The sequence below is a fragment of the Azolla caroliniana genome, unplaced genomic scaffold, assembly GCF_043228905.1.
Source record: "Azolla caroliniana isolate FFs.n. ecotype wild unplaced genomic scaffold, voAzoCaro1.0.p SCAF_9, whole genome shotgun sequence".
Classification (NCBI taxonomy): domain Eukaryota; kingdom Viridiplantae; phylum Streptophyta; class Polypodiopsida; order Salviniales; family Salviniaceae; genus Azolla; species Azolla caroliniana.
The window spans coordinates 12970710-12988279 of record NW_028230444.1 but is presented as its reverse complement, the minus strand read 5'-3'; the positions used below and the strand labels follow the sequence as shown (position 1 = coordinate 12988279).

Sequence of the window (17570 nt, the reverse complement as noted above, 5' to 3'; positions counted from 1 at the left end):
TTAATCCATTTAAAACTCAGTGATGTATATTTCTAAACCCCTTACCTAAACAATGACATTCAATCAGCATTTCCTTCAGTTTACGATGACATCAGCACAGCAATTGCCTAAACGAATAACATAACGAACATCAGACACAAATCTACTACAAACCCATCGAGGAGGAGAGAAAGGCCGACCAACATTAATGGGAAACACATATTGTATTACAAGCTTCCATTCCAACGCATCCATGACAAAGGAGCTCCTTGAGTCTATACATGTTCTATATTTCAGTGTGACGCCAACAGCTTCAAAAGACCAATTTCAAACATACAACCTTAACCCTGATCCATCTTCACCCTCCACGAGAGCGAGAAAAACCAAGGAAGACGTGAATAATGAATGTGATTCTCCAACCATCGGACCTTGTTGTCGAGAGGAACCTGGCCGGAGTATTCTGTGCTCATGACTTGTGTTAAATATTCTTTACGAGTCCCTCTCTTAATAACTCAAGGTTGACGTTAATCTTCCTCCCCTAAGCATCTCGTCAGTCATGATAGTAGCTAGGTTTACCACAAGCTAGGCCTGACTATGGAGAATAAGGATGATTTGTATGATGGAGAGGATCGGGGCCTCCTGGTACTAATCTCTTCTCATCAGCAGTATAAATCGTCGAACTACTGGTCGCGTGCATGGGTGAAGATGACGAAAGTGGAGGTGATGTTGGGGATGATGGCTTTTCTAGGGATGGATACATGTGCCCTGTTACAGAAACCCATAACTCTCTAACCGACTTCCTCTTTGTTTGAGGATGGATGGATCTAGGATGCTGACGGGAGACTGAGTTCTCCATGGAAGCCTGCTAAAAATAAATAGTACAGTCTAGCATTTGAGATATGAAGATTTCATCTATTGTGTAGTACAGTAGATTGGATGAGATAAGGTTGGTTAGCTTACCATGGCATTTAGAACGTAGCACAAGCTTTTCATTGAAATATTAAGCTTAAATGTCAGAATCCTTTGGCCTGGCGTACACAGTGTGGGGCTCATCAGAAGCTTTCTCCCGACATGGGTTGGCAGTGAGGAAGATGAGGACGTCAGCCGCAGCGGTGGTGGTGGTGGTGGTGGTGAGGTAGCAAAAACGACCACCACCATCATCATCATCATGGACAGGGGAATGAGCAGGATCAGACATGTTGTTGTTGTTGTTGTTGTTGATGATGATGATGATGATGTTGTTGTTGACGATGATGATGTTGATGTTGATGTTGATGATGTTGGGCCGTCGATGACAGGTATGGACAGGTGGTATTTGGATGACGGAGGAGGAGGAGGAGGAGGAGACATGGATGGCGGGGAGGATCTGATAGCTGAAGTGGAATGAATGTGAAAGCACGACGCACTACTTACTTACTACTAAATAAGGAAGGAAGGTAATAATAAACTAACAACTAACTAACGGACGAGGGAGGAGAGGAGGTATGTAGTTTAAAAAACCAAGGCGAGGGCTGGGTTTTAGGGTTGTTGGTTCGGTTCTTCCGGCGACGACGACGATGACGATGACGATTGAGTATGTATGTATGTATGTATGTATGTATGTATGTATGTATATGATGGATAGATAGATTATGGATGGTAGCGACGCCGGCTATAACTATCAATCGGTAGGCACGACGCCACGTGGCATGATCTGGGTTGCTGGTCGAATAGTAAAGTAATGGAAGGAAGAAAGAAGAACAGAGACAGAGGTGAAGGAAGGGTCTGAAGGGAATAAACCAACAACAAAATAATAACATTAAAAAAAAGAAAAGGAGAGAATCAGAGGTTGGTTGATGTTGTTTGCTATGGGGATGGGATATAGGGTAGGATGATGGATGTAGATGTAGTTAGTATACATAGGTATGTATGTATGTATGTATGTATGTATATGATATGACACACACATACATACATATATACACATACCCATACATATGTACATGTGTGTGTGTGTAGTCATTAGTGTAGTGTGTGGTTGTGGGGTCGGCATGCATGAATGTAAGAGAGAGAGAGAGAGAGAGAGAGAGAAAGCATGTGACATATCACACGCGTACGGCACAAAGAATGATGAAGGTGCTGCTGCTGCTGCTCGTGGCACGTTCGGTCACTGACTCAATTTTATATGTACATATTCATATTTTGAATGACTGACTCTCACTGACTGAAATGGAGGGAAGATATGGGGAAGAAGATTATGTGATAAATACATAGCTCTTTCTCTTTCTCTCTCATCGCATGCCATTTCATTATTCATTAGCCTCACTTCCTATTCATTCCATTACACTCAGAATAATGAATAAATATGGTCTGCCGTTCAAAACTCATATCTATTATGAAATGTGTGTATGGTATATGTATGTACATGCTCCTATCCTTCTCTTCTTAATTAAACACACACCCACACACATACATATATGTATGTATATATACATAGTAGCATCACCTTCTTGCCTGATTGTGTGTGTGTGTGAATAAGAATAGTTATAGTACTCTTCTGACACGTAACGGTGATTGCAGAGTAAAGATACTCCTGAGTCCTAACCCAGTAATCTCTGTCACATACACACATATACACAATATAGAACAGAACAGAGCATAACATAATAACGAACTTTGTGCAAACTTGTGTGCGTACATACAATATACATTTATATATATATCCATTACCACAGTTTCATTCATCTCTGCTGTTTCACTTATAATGATAATCACGAGACCTGACGCACAGACACAGAGCGAGCTAAGAGAGAGAGAGAGAGAGAGGGAGTGTGTGTGTGTGTGTGTGTGTGTATCGTGTGTTTATCGTATTGTTTTTCTTTTCATCTTTTATGGTAATCAATTGGACTCCTGTCCTGTCCTGTCCTCATCCACACAACAACAAATTTAAATAAAGTCTTTTTAATTATATTACTGTTACTGTTACTGTTACCTCCGAAGTAGTTAGTAATCTCTTCCCACTGATTATGATGGGTATGCGTAATATGTATAATATATATATATATATATGTATGTATGTATGTATCGAGATAAGATCTTCTTCTGCAATGTTTATTTCTTTCAATCATCACCGTAGGCCGGTATATTTCATCCTATCAATCTATCTGAATTCTTTCTCACCACTATCTTTAATTTAATACGAGTATGGGTTTAAAAGAGGCTTAGAAAAAAGGGTTCCCCTGTAGACATATTTATAAAAATACACACTTTCCTACCAAAAACTCCCATTGCGTTGTTATTATTATTATGACACATGCGCATGTATGTTCCCATCCATACACACCACCACCACCACCCGTGATAGAACTAGTGTCTTTAGAATTCAAGATCAACATCACTCATAGTGGCACATGTTAGTACGATTTGTTCCTTTACAAAATGTGAAATAATAGAATAAATATTTTTGTTCATTTTGCAAGGTAAGAAATCTTCTGTTGTTTTTCCCCACATGCATACTACTATACACATTCACATAATGTTTTTCTCCATCCATAAATTGATGTTTTTTGCCGTCTAACCAATCTTCTTTGATCAAAGGAAATGAGGCAAATGTGAAATAGTACCTTTAAAATGTACACATAGCATTTAGAGATGTAATGATGTGGAGCAAGAATTTGGTTGTCCATTAAATTATGTTAAGTTTATATTGGATTCATAGAAAAGGGCAAAGAGAACATAGTATGCCGATTGAGAAAGAGCTTATATGGGCTGAAGCAAGCACCTCGGCAATGGTACCAAAAATTTGAATCCTTCATGACCGACAATGGGTACCACAAAACACAAGCCGATCACTGCATGTTTGTGAAGAAGTTTAACGAAAGAGATTTCCTCATATTCCTAGTGTACGTGGACGATATGTTGATTGTCAAACGAGACACGAAGAAAATCAGAAACTTGAAGAAGGCCTTGAGCAGACCGTTCGCAATGAAGGATATGGATCCAACAAAACAAATCCTAGGGATGCACATTATTCGGGATCGAACAAAGAAACTGTTATGGATGTCACAAGAGAAGTACATGACAAAAGTGCTCCAGAGATTTGGCATGGAAAGCGTGAAACCGGTTGGCTTGACACTGCCGACAAACTATAAGTTGTCTGGAAGCTAGAGTTCGAAATAAAAAACAAAGAAGGCCGAGATGTCAAAAGTCCCTTATCCCTCGATAGTCAGAAGCCTGATGTATGCAATGGTTTGCACCAGGCCGAACATAGCGTATGCAATCGAAGTGGTTGGCCGATATATGAGCAATCCTTGAAGAGAGCATTGGGCTGTTGTGAAGTGGATACTTCGGTACTTGAGAGGCACCTTTAATGTGTGCCTCCGATTCGGCTCGTGTAACCCCACATTGGAAGGTTATACGGATTCAGACATGTCGGCTGATGTGGATACTAGTCGATCCACGTCCGGATACATAATGACGTATATAGGGGGAGTTGGTTCGTGGCAATCGAGGCTGCAAAAGGCCGTGGCATTGTCGACCACGGAAGTCGAGTACATGGCCGTAGTGGAAGCCGGTAAGGAAGTAATTTGGATGAAGGAATTTATCAGAGAGTTGGGAAAAACAACAAGAGGAATTTTGACTCCATTGCGATAACCAGAGTGCCATCCACCTTCCGAAAAATGCCGCCTACCACTCAAGGACCAAGCACATCCAGAGGAGATATCATTGGCTCCAAGAGCGAGTAAAAGAAAAGGATTTTTGCTTTGATGAAGATCCACACGGTCGAAAATGGATCAGACATGCTAACAAAAGTGCTATCAACAGAGAAGCTGAACGAGTGCCGACAGAGAGTTGGATTGGTAAAGTACCCCATGCCGGAGTGAAGGGGGAGTTTGTTGGGAAACATATCCCTCCGGATGGGAAGAATAGAACAAACCGAATTGAGGACACAAGGGTAATTTGGCCGAGGTTGATAGACCAAGGCCAAAATCGAAATCGATTTAATAGCCAATTTGGAAGAGTATATTTGTAAATAGTCCAAATGTGCCCTTTGTGGACTATGTATGTAAATAGCCAGAAAGTTGTATATGTATATAAATACAACTAGGGCAAACTTATTAGGTGTGAGAATTGTTATAGTTGTAATAAGTTACACACAAGGTAGTTGTCTCTGTAACTAAGAGAGTAAGAGCAAGAGTGAATGTGAGTTGTAACTCAGCCATCGTCTATCAAACGGCAACGAGCTTGAGGTCGGTGCCTACGAGTCTCATTGTATTCCTCTCTTTACATAGTGATATGTTTCTTGGGGTTTCTGGACCCCCGTGGTTTTTCCCTTTCGGGTTTTCCATCTTAAATATCTGAGTGTCTTTGTACTTTTTTTTCTACCTTCATGTTGTTCTGTTTGTGTACTATCTACCTCGGTTTGCACTTGAACATATGAAGTACAACTGGTTGTGGCCGGTTTCGATCCTTTCATCGGAAACGATAGAGTCGACCCGACCGACCGACCCAAGGCCAAAGGGAAAAACAGAACCGAGTCGGCTAAGACTTCTACCTCTAAGTCAACTAATGCCGAAGAAGGGGAGGATGCCATGACATCACCGAAATCCTACTACAGGGGTGATTCATCTAACAGGACTACTGAATATGGTTCAAGTAACACCGATCGGTCGGTTGAGTTGACTGAAGAGTTCGAACCAACAAAATCAGCACTCAAGAGATCCAGATGAATTAGAAGGCCAACAGAGTTATATCAACTGGGTCTGGACTACGTCAACTACACCGATGCAGGCGAAACACGCACATATGAAGAAGTTATAGTTGCATTGGACGCCGATACATGGCTACAAGCCATGTAATTCGAGATGGACTTGATTCGACAGAATCAAACATGGGAGTTGGGCGAAGTACCACCAGGAAGGAAGCCGCTACCCTGCAAATGGGTCTTTAGATATGTTGAGAGACAAGCTCAACATCGGTCGGATCGGCTAAAGAAGCCGAGGACCGGATCGGTTGGGACCGATCGGTTAGGCCGTTAGGAAAGATATTCCGTGAAGAATATATTTGGGAATTAGTGTAAGAGCTGTTAATGAGCATTGAAGTACTGTTAGTACTTCGGTCAGTCCTCCTAGGACTTGTACAAAGTGTTCATTGAACACATATATGTTTGTTGTTGTTTTTTTCTTTAGAAAAAATATACACACATTCTCTTTTGGTGTCTTCTCTCTCACTCTCTCTGTCTCTCCCGCGTATACTGCGTAAGCTCAAGCTCTCCATTGAACCTGAGTTTTCTTCCTCCTGTTCGGTCCTCACACTTGCTTCCGCACGTTACTTTTTACATGGTATCAGAGCGCGAGGGTTGAGAACCTCTCTGCAGCCGACACAGCTTGACGAAGAAGAACAAGAAGAACAATGGATAGAGGCATGGCGAGCTCGCTTCCAGCAGAGAAGCTCGACAGAACCAACTACGCGTCTTGGTCCTACAAGATGCACCAGTACCTGCTCGGGCACGGCTACTAGAGTTATGTCGAAGGAGCTAATGACGCGGCACCCGAATCGACACACAGAGACTTCCCGTCATGGGAGCAATCGGCGAGCAGGGTATTATACTGCTTCGCGTCGTGTGTGGGCGAACAACTATTGAGCTATGTTCGGGATGCAAAGACGCCAAAGGGTGCGTGGGAAAATCTGAAGAAGATTTTCGCCGCGAGCACCACAACCAGGAAGCTTCAGCTCCTACAGGAGTTGAGCAACCTACGACAACGCGACTTGTCGGTGGTGGACTATACCTCGAAGATCAAGGATATCTGCGACTCCCTCGCCTCCATAGAGGTGAACATCGAGGAGAGCGAGATGGTCCAGATCTGTCTTGGAGGTTTGGCGTCGAAGTTCGGAGCGTTCCAAACGACTGTGTGTACCCAGGAGAATACGCCGTCCTTTTTTGACTTACAATCAATGCTCCTAGTAGAGGAGAACCACGCGGGTGCGTCTACAAGCACGCACACTGACAATAGAATGCTGTACACGGAGGGAGATAGGCCTAGTGGACGTGGAGGACGAGGCGAGTCGGCGCGCAATGGAGGCGGCCGACGAGATCAAGGAAGAAGGCACCAAACTGATGCCGACAGCAACTCTGGACCCTCCGGAAACAGGGGGAGTCGAAGCGATGAGAACCGGCAAGGGAAGGCCATTGTGGAGTGCTGGTACTGTGGCAAGAAAGGCCACAGGGGAAGTGAGTGCTGGAAGAAACGCGCCGATTCGGAGAGAACCTGTTCCAGAAACGGCTCCAGACATACTGACAAGGGAAATCGGCAGCAATCGCACTACGCCGAAGACTCCGGGAGAACCGGAGAAGGGTCTGCCTTCGTGACGAGACACGAAGCAAACTCAATGAAACAGAGCACCCCGAGATCGGACGAGGTGTGGTACGTAGACTCCGGCGCGTCAAACCACATGACGAGCCATAAGGAGTGGTTCTCGTACCTTGAAAAACCGAGACAACTTGGAGTAGTCGCAACAGGAGACGACACTCCGCATCCGATCGCGAATGTCGGAGAAGTTCCCCTTAGCCATGTCAGGCAGAAAGGGAAACTCATGAACGTGCTGCACGTCTCGACAATCACGAAAAACTTGGTCTCGGTCGGACAGATCGTCGACCAAGGGATGGAGGTTCGGTTTACACACCTCGGGTGCTTCATTGAGGAAGAAGGCCGTGTGATTGCGCAAGGGCGCAGAGATGGGAGGATGTTCATCCTCGACTCCACTGACGGCGGCACCGCAATGTTCGCGAAGGGACAAAAATCTGAGTCGGACATCGACTTGTGGCAGAAGCGGATAGGCCACGTCAACTACCAGCGGCTTCAAGATCTGCAAATGAAACAGGTAGTGTTCGGATTGCCCAAATTTAGTGGCCGAAAGGCACAAATTTGTGAAGCCTGCCAGCTCGGGAAGCAACACCGACTTCCCTTCCCCAACGAGCGAAACCGGAGCCGGAACAAGCTCGACCTTACACACTCCGATGTATGGGGGCCGGCACAAAACGTTAGTCTTGGTGGGAGCCGATATTTCGTCTCCTTCATCGACGACCACACGTGGATTTACCTCATTGAGAGGAAGAGCGAAGTCTTCGACATTTTCCAGGACCTCAAAGGGTTCGTGGAAACGGAAACGGGACGAAAGATCAAGTGTCTGCGGTCGGATGGCGGGAAAGAGTACTTTTCCGGTCAATTCAACAGTTACCTACAACAAATGGGAATTCGCCGCGAATTCAGTTGTAGATACACGCCGGAGCAGAACGGCGTGGCCGAGAGAAAGAATCGGTCAGTTGTGGAAGCGGCACGAGCAATGCTGGAGGAGAAGAGCTTGCCCAAGTTCTACTGGGCCGAGGCGGTAAGGACCGCAATATACATCCAAAACCGGATCGGAGACAAGGTGTCGGCGCACGAGCTATACTTCGGAACAAAGCTGAACTTACGACACTTGAGGGTGTTCGGTAGCATTGCGTATGTGCATATACCGAAGGAGAAAAGGAGGAAGCTGGACACAAAGGCCGAGAAATGCATCTTGGTCGGTTACTCGGACGAGCAGAAGGGTTATAAGTGCTATAACCCTCGCACCAAACAAGCGTGTGTCAGCCGCGACGTTGTGTTTGACGAGTCCGCGTCCTGGTACCTGCCCCCGACTCCAATCCGAGCTCTGACGATGAGGTCAGCAAGGTCGAGATGCCTCCGGATGAGCCCGAAATCGAGACCCGCGAAGAGAGTCCTATTTCACTCCGCTTAAGTGGACCGATTGGACGGCCGAGTCGGTACGACCAGTCCGATAAAGAGTCGGCGAGTAGTGGAGACTCGACCATGCATTCCCCGCGCAGGAAGCCGAGGAGACGGCTTACACGCAAAGAGAAAGTGAAGAAGGTGTCGGATCCCGGCACGGATAGGAATGAGTCAGACCGACACGAGTCCGACTCCGAGGGAACCGGTGACAGGTCTTTAAAAGTGAAGTCCGCGTCGATCGAGAAGGCCTCGACATCGGCTAATGCGAGATTACGCCGATCTACCCGCCAGAAGAATCTTTTTTTGCGGTTCGGATACAACGAGTACATGGTGCATCATTATGCGTACATGACTCGTGTAGCGGAAGTGCGTGAGCCGGAGAGCTACGCAGAAGCGGCTAAAGACACGAATTGGCGTGTCGCGATGGAGGAAGAGATGCACGCATTGGCGGAGAACGAGACCTGGGACCTGGTTGACGCACCAAGAGGGGTAAAACCGATCGGGTGTAGGTGGGTGTACAAAGTCAAGTACAACACCGATGGCTCGGTCAACCGGTACATGGCTCGGCTAGTGGCAAAGGGCTACGCGCAGAAACACGGCATCGACTATGATGAGACATTTGCGCCGGTTGCGAAAATGACGACCGTCCGTGTTTTGCTCGCAGTAGCCGCGGCCAAGGGGTGGCACCTACATCAAATGGAAGTAAACGCACCAAGAGGGGTAAAACCGATCGGGTGTAGGTGGGTGTACAAAGTCAAGTACAACACCGATGGCTCGGTCAACCGGTACATGGCTCGGCTAGTGGCAAAGGGCTACGCACAGAAACACGACATCGACTACGATGAGACATTTGCGCCGGTCGCGAAAATGACGACCGTCCGTGTTTTGCTCGCAGTAGCTGCGGCCAAGGGGTGGCACCTACATCAAATGGATGTAAAGAATGCGTTCCTGCAAGGTGACCTTGAGGAACAAGTGTACATGGTACAACCCCTCGGATTTCCCTTCGGAACAAACTCCTCGGCAGTATGCCGACTGAAGAAGTCCCTTTACGGACTGAAGCAAGCCCCGCGTGCCTGGAACGCGAAGATCACGCAACAACTACGTCGGATGGGCTTCGTCACGTCAAAATCGGACTCTTCCCTATTCATCCGGAAAGGTCGACTCGGACCGGTTAGTATTCTACTATATGTCGATGACTTGGTCATCACCGGCGCTGACCTAGGCGAAATCGACCGCGTGAAGCTCCAGCTTGCGGCATCGTTCGACATGAAGGATTTGGGGGACCTTCATTACTTCCTCGGGATCGAAGTGATCCGTACCCCCGAAGGCATATTGATCAGCCAACGTCATTACGTGCTGGGTATGCTCTTCAAACTCGGGATGGCCGACTGTAAGTCCGTCTCGACTCCTCTAGACAGAACCATCAAGCTTCGTCCCGATACGGGAGAGGTATGCGACCCGACGAGGTTCCGACATATTGTCGGAAGCCTCATATACTTGACCATCACCCGACCCGACCTCAGTTATCCGGTCGGGGTGATCAGTCAGTTCATGGCGCGACCTATCGAGGAGCACCTTCAGTGTGCGCAACGCGTACTGCGGTACGTAAGTGGCACTAAGGACCGAGGACTGCTATATCAGACCGATGCTAATTGGGCTGGCAACGCCGCCGATCGCCGATCCACGTCCGGATACGCGTTCTCCCTCGGGAGTGCCGCGATCGCGTGGAGCAGTAAGAAGTAGCCGACAGTTGCACTGTCGAGCACCGAAGCTGAGTACCGAGGAGCGGCTGTCGCGACATGCGAAGCCATATGGTTGAAGCGGCTACTTAAGGACTTGCAAGTGGAGGTGTCAGATCCGACGACGATCTACTGTGACAACCTCAGCAGCATCCAGCTCGCGAAGAACCCCCGTTTTCCACGCACGGACCAAGCACATTGAGGTGCACTACCATTTCGTCCGTGAGCGTGTCCTTTCCGGTGAAGTCGAACTTCAGTACGTGCTGACGGATCGGCAGACTGCCGACATCTTCACAAAGCCTCTTGGTCTGGACAAGTTGCGGCAATTCTCTGGTGCGCTCGGGTTGTGTCACCTCGATGTGCCGAACTTGAGGGGGAGAACAGTCCCGAACGACCAAGCAAGGCAGCAGGAAAGGAGCGGAGACCGTGACACCGAGTCGGTTGACGAGTTTGACTTCGGATCGGCTGAAGAAGCCGAGGGCGGACCCGAGGAAAAGTCCGGAAGCGGACAGAAGGGGAGCAGCCGAAGGAGAGAGCCGAAGCCAACCACGCATGGGGGAGATGACGCCATCGAGGGCGAGAAGACTGAAGACAAGTTGGAGACAGCCAACTCAGACGAGAGTGAAAACCGATCGGAGGTAGCCGAGTCGGTTCAGATGTTTGATTCAGACACGTTGAATCAACCGAGGCCCAAGCGGAAGAAAAGGCAGCAAAAGAAGTGTCGACACCGCAACAGCAGAAGAGCTGATAAGGGCCAAATGAGCAGACAAGCCGATCGGAAGGGTCGAAGCGCACGGAGTCGAACAGGTCGAGGAGTGCGAGCGAGGCGTGAAGCCAGGAGGAACTGGAGCTGTGAAGATCCCGAAGAGCCTCAAGTTGAGCTTGAGGGGGAGTGTTGAGAGACAAGCTCAACATCGGCCGGATTGGCTGAAGAAGCCGAGGACCGGATCGGTTGGGACCGATCGGTTAGGCCGTTAGGAAAGATATTCCGTGAGGAATATATTTGGGAATTAGTGTAAGAGCTCTTAATGAGCATTGAAGTACTGTCAGTACTTCGGTCAGTCCTCCTAGGACTTGTACAAAGTGTTCATTGAACACATATATGTTTGTTGTTGTTTTTTTCTTTAGAAAAAATATACACACATTCTCTTTTGGTGTCTTCTCTCTCACTCTCTCTGTCTCTCCCACGTATACTGCGTAAGCTCAAGCTCTCCATTGAACCTGAGTTTTCTTCCTCCTGTTTGGTCCTCACACTTGCTTCCGCACGTTACTTTTTACAAGATACAAATATGTATTTGACTCAGAGAAGCCCCAATACAAAGCTCGGCTTGCCGCGACTTCAAGCAAGAACACGGAGTTGACTACGACGAGATATTTTCTCCAGTAGTCAAGATGACCACCCTTCGACTCCTACTCGGGGTTGTGGTGACAAAAGACCTAGAGCTGGACCAATTGGACGTCAAGACGACTTTCCTACATGGAGATCTGGAAGAAGACATCTACATGTCTCAATCGGCAGGCTTCACGACGATGGGGGAGGAACGTTGTCGTGCCTTTCGGCGCCGGATCGTTGCGTGAGTCGGGTGGGAACCACCGGGGTTTTGGACTAGGAGAAAGAAGAATATGAGATGAGGCTAGTAATGAATAGATTATTAGAAAGAGAGATAGAAATTTCGTGAATCCCACGAGTGTATTGTATTCGATTAATCAATATTTAGATAAGAATATGTATTTAGATTGAAAGAAAGATATAAGAAACTTGTGAATCCCATAAGTATAGATTATTATTTTCGTGAATCCCACGATTATATTAATCGGTTGGTGTTTTCGGAAATATATCCAATTTCCAAATATTTCACACACCCATTACATTGTGCTCCTCATCCTTATATAGAGATGAGAGAGTCTTTTCTAACCCATGCGTTTTCTCTAATTATAGACTCCATGCTTTTTCTGTCGATAGACTACATGCTTTTTCTAAAAGTGATCATGCGTTTTTTATTATTATCTAACTATAGCTCTTTTTTTTTTATCTAGAAAATATATGTGAAATAAAGCTTCTATGTGGGATGTCTACTTTTTAACATTAATGAAATGCTAGTGTAATGGTAAGACATTACATTATTAACATGGAGGTGCAAGGTTTGAATCTTGCCCTATGCATGTTATATATATTTTAATATTTTCTACTATTTATTCGTATTTATTAAATCGGTACTTTATAAGTTTTTCACGTAGTGTACGAAATACACTACGACAACGTCACCTTGTGGGTCGACTGAAGAAAAGCCTCTATGGCTTAAAACTAGTGCCAAGGATGCGGTACCAGAAGTTTGACTCCTACATCTGATAGCTCGACGACAACCTATCCAACTCTGACCCATGCCTATATACTTGGCAACTAGCCAACAAGTCTCGGATCTATCTGATCCTATACGTCGATGACATGCTGATTGCAGGGAGGAATCAAGTTGAAATCAGAAAGCTAAAGTGGAGTCTTCACAACAAGTTTACAATGAAGGAACTTGGACAAGCCTGACATATACTAGGCATGAGGATCGAGCGAAATCGGAAGACAAAGACTCTTCGATTGTCCCAATCCGACTACATCCAAAAGGTGTTGAGACGCTTCAACATGGAAAATGCCAAGCCAACTCCAACACCACTTCTGACATCGATCCGACTATCGAACAGAGACTCTCCTTCAACGAACGAGGAGAAAGAGCTTAATGGACAGATACCCTATGCATCGGTTGTAGGAAGTATCATGTACGTGATGCGATGGTGGTGACTCGACCCGACCTTGCCTATGTCATAGGGGTGGTCAGCGGGTACATGTCTAACCCAAGACAGAAGCTTTGGGAGGCCATCAAACACATCTTCAGGTACCTAAGAGGAACCGAAGATGCACAACTGACTTTCAGATCGGCAAATCCGACAGAAGTCAAAGGCTACACCGACTCTGACTATGCTGGGAATTCAGACAATCAAAAGTCGACATCAGGCTACATATTCACCTATGGTGGCGGTGCCATGTCATGGAGGTCAAAATTTCAAGAGTGAATAACCCTGTCTACTACAGAAGTAGAGTACATAACAACATTAGAAGCAACGAAGGAAGCGATTTGGCTGCATCGACTGACTGCTGACCTTTCGGCAATGAGACAAATCGACCATTGTGAAGAATAATATGCGGAAGCTTGTAGACAAACCGACTTAGCCGGATTACAACAATAAAATAGTGAATGAAGGTTTAATGGAAGCTTAACAACAAAGAATACACAGGAGAGAGAGAGAGAGAGAGAGAGCAAAAAACATAAACTCAATTCAAAAACTAACACTCTGTACATAGAATGTGGTCAGAGAACATTTTTATACAAGTCCTTACATGGACTGACAGAAGTACTAACAAATACTTCAATGCTCATACGAGCTACTGACACTAACTCCTAAAAATATGCCTACGTACTAGGCTAGATTCGTAGGCCTCTAACAGCCTACCGGTTCCAATCCGATCCGGCTCTGGCTTGTTCAGCCAATTCGTATCCAGTTGAGCTTGTCCGCTCAACATTCCCTCTCAAGCTCAACTTGAGGTCGGATCGTGCTGTCAGTGTCAATCGTAGCCACCCTCTCTTGCGGCTCCCCCTGGCATCCTCCCGCCTTGCTCGCTTGCGCTCCTTGACTCGTCCGGTCCCGCGCACCTCGACCTTCTCCGTCGGCTTGTTTGCTAAGAAGGCCCATCTCAACTCCTTTGTTGTTACGACTCTGGCGCATCTCGACCCATCGGTTCCTTCGTGTCAGTGTCGACTTCCGCTGCCTCCTTGTCTATTTGGCCTTCAGTTGATCCGGCTCCTCCCAATCAAGCACCGCTTCCGAATCGGGTAACTCTGATTCGTTCCAACTCTTGTTCGAATTGGTTGTCTCCAACTCGTCATCAGTTTTCAGGACCTTCACCACATCGAACCATGTCTGGGTCTTGGCCTTCTTGTTTCGGTCGGTTCTATCTTTCTTGACTCTACCGTCGTTGCCGCTTGTTCCAACTTCATCGGATGTGCCGACTTCTTCAGTCGACTCGACTTCCTTTTTCTTCTTGTGTCCCCCTATCTCTCCGGCTCTTTGCCCGGTTCCATCACATGTTTTCCCAGTTTCCGTCTAGTTCTCCTCAAGTGCGGCATGTTGAGATGCTGAAGACCAAGCATCTCCGAAAAATGTTGCACATTATTGGTCTGAAGGGCCTTCTGAAGATGTTGGCAACTTGCCGATCCGTCTGGACATACCGGAGTTTTACTTCGCCGCTGAGGACCTGTTTCTCATCACAGGTCTGACTATTTGTCAGAACCGTTTCTCATCGTAGGCCGGTCCGGAGTCGGGATGAAGCTTTAGGTTCCGGTCCAGGGGTGTGGAGACTGGTCGACATTCCTTCATGCCGAACTTGTACAACATATTCAACACATAATGTCGCTGAGAGAGCAATACACCATTGGGGGTGTGGATCACTTCGATCTCGAGGAAGTAATGAAGGTCCACGAGGTCCTTCATTTCGAAAGCATCCGACAACTGGGACTTCACTCGACCAGGTCCGGTGATGACTAGATCATCCACGTATAACAAGATACATACCAGACCATCCAGACCTTTCCGGATGAGCATCGAAGAGTCTGACTTTGAAACCGGAAACCCCATCTTACGCAACTAGTGCGTGATCTTCAAATTCCAAGCAAGGGGGGCTTGCTTCAGGCCATAAATGGACTTCTTAAGCTGGCACACCGGGGGGTTGGATCATGTAGACCTGTTCTTCAAGGTCGCCTTGAAGAAATGCATTCTTCACATCCATTTGGATTGAAGATGCCATCCCGTTGCTGCAACAACCGCTATTACCACACGAACTGTCGTCATCTTCGCTACCAGAGCGAAGGTCTCGTCGTAGTCAAATCCTTGGGTTTGCGCGTATCCTTTTGCCACTAATCGAAACTTGTACCGGTTGACCGAACCATCAACATTATACTTTACCTTGTACACCCACTTGCAACCGATCGGTGTCATAGATAGGATGCCACATGAAATTGTGGGGGTTGAACCCATGACCTTTTGGTCTTATTAGACAACCTTACCAGTTGAGCTACATCTATCTACATTATTGTATTGTATAAGATTCAACTTATTACATTGTAGATTGATCACTAGAACTTTCAAGAACCTTCTAGAGAATGCATCTTCATGCACTCTCTAGAAGTTTCCATGCACTCTCTAGAAGTTTTCTAACTTTCATGCATACCTCCACATTCTTGTATAAATACTCTGGTGCACCTTGATTACAATCAAGGTGAACAACAACAGTTACAAAAGCATAATTCACTTCTTGTTCTCTTGTGTATTCTCTCTCTCCTTCTCTCTCTTAGTATTTAGACTCATCCACCCGTTCATGACAGTTTGTTCACCTTCCCATTTTCTAAGCCTCAACATGTCGGATCTTACTGAGAGAATAAATTAGCTCATGGAAGCCATGCATCAACTTCAACTTGAGAATGACAACCTTCGGGAATTGTTACGGAAGCGTCAAGTTGGAAAACCGATGGAACTTGAAGAAAAAAACAACTCTCCTCCTACATCAACAAATGTTCTACCTATAGAGCCTGGTCCCTCATCTAATCTTTCTCCAATTCCTCCCCATCTCACTACAAGTATGGAGCCCAAGATTAGTTTACTTGACAAGTTCAATGGCACGAGGAAGCACTTCCGAGGGTTCATATATTAGATTAAACTTATTATCTGACTACAACCTCAACGGTATGTGGATGATTTTCGTCAAGTTGGTCTCATCGGTGTCAGGAATAGTACTAAACAGAGGGAGAATTAGTACTAGAGAAGAGAAGTACTATTAGTACTAAGAGGACGAGACTGCGTAAGATTCCCAAGAGAGGAAGAGAGAAGAGGAGAGAGAGAGAGATAGCGAGAATGAGAGAGAGAAAGATGATGATAGCAGCTAATATATTATGTGAAAGATAAGTACAAAGTGGCTAAGAGGCTTAAGACTGGCGTTGAACCAATTTGGTTCAAAACAATGCCTTGTGCCTCCTTTTATAGTGTTTTTAGGAATATTCCTGAAGCTTCTAGAATGTTCCAGAGAGATTTAGAACATACATCAATTTTCTATGATAAAGCATAAATGAAAATAATATCCTACAAATTACAATTCATAGTCTAATGGTAAGAACTCGTTCGACGAGTGGAACGAGTCGACGCTGATTGCGGACCGGGTTTGTCCGGATATATTCGGTGGAAATCAGCAAGAAGATCCTGAGCATTGGTAACATGCTCGACGGGTTCCCAAGTACGTTCGCTCGGACTATAACCGAGCCAATCGACCAAATTATAAAGTTTGTTGCGAACAAGTTTGGAATCGAGGATGGCAGCAACTTCATACTCCGGGCCGATGTCCAACTCCAGTAGGGGCGGCGGTGGTGTAACACGATCGGGAATGGTGTTTGCTTTATAAGGTTCAAGAAGAGAGCGCGCCAGCAGTAGGTACGACTCGACGCCTCGATCGGCGGCATACCACCGCCGTGGCGTCGAGTCGTATCTGGTGCTGGCGCGCTTGCTACAAGAGTTGACCCACCACAAGATAGAGTCTCGACGTAGTCAACCAGATCCTCAAATGAGGATAGCTAGGCCTCTATTTATAGCGGTACCCAAGGCCCCCAGCCATGTTCACACTTGGCCTAATGGGTTGTCTCAATCCCGAGGATTTAAAAGTAATCCTCCCCTTCTTTACACTCTTGTTTAACCCTCACACTTATCCATGTGTATAGAATACTACGGTAAATTCTCACCACGGGATATTATATGGTCATGCCCGTAACACCATCGGTTTGAGGATGGTAGCTGGAGGAGAGGTTGCAACAAACCTTGAGCATCTTGAAGAGATGTTGCCAAAATTTGGAGACGAATTGAGGTCCTTGGTCACTGATGATACTGTCTGGGAGGCCGTGATGCCGAAATACCTCACGCATGACGAGGGCGGCGGTTTCCTTGCTAGTGATGGCCTTAGTACACGGCACAAAATGTGCCATCTTCGTATATCGATCGACGACGGTTAAGATAG

The 17570-nt window shown here is 46.3% G+C and overlaps 1 protein-coding gene across 1 annotated transcript; it reads right to left on the bottom strand.

The window, feature by feature from the left end:
• Positions 1-239: 239 nt before the first annotated feature.
• On the bottom strand, positions 240-1423 carry LOC147860198 (uncharacterized). Its single transcript, XM_087324885.1, has 2 exons — positions 940-1423; positions 240-844 (listed from the first exon to the last, which is right to left on the bottom strand). Exons 1-2 carry the CDS (start codon positions 1327-1329, stop codon positions 572-574), a joined length of 663 nt encoding a protein of 220 aa, XP_087181011.1. The 5' UTR covers positions 1330-1423; the 3' UTR covers positions 240-571.
• Between the last annotated feature and the right edge of the window lie 16147 nt (positions 1424-17570).

Coding starts and splice junctions, on each gene's coding strand:
- LOC147860198 (XM_087324885.1), bottom strand. CDS start 1,329: ATGTCTCCTCCTCCTCCTCCTCCTCCGTCATCCAAATACCACCTGTCC. Junction 845..939: donor GCTACGTTCTAAATGCCATG/GTAAGCTAACCA, acceptor ATTTATTTTTAG/CAGGCTTCCATGGAGAACTC.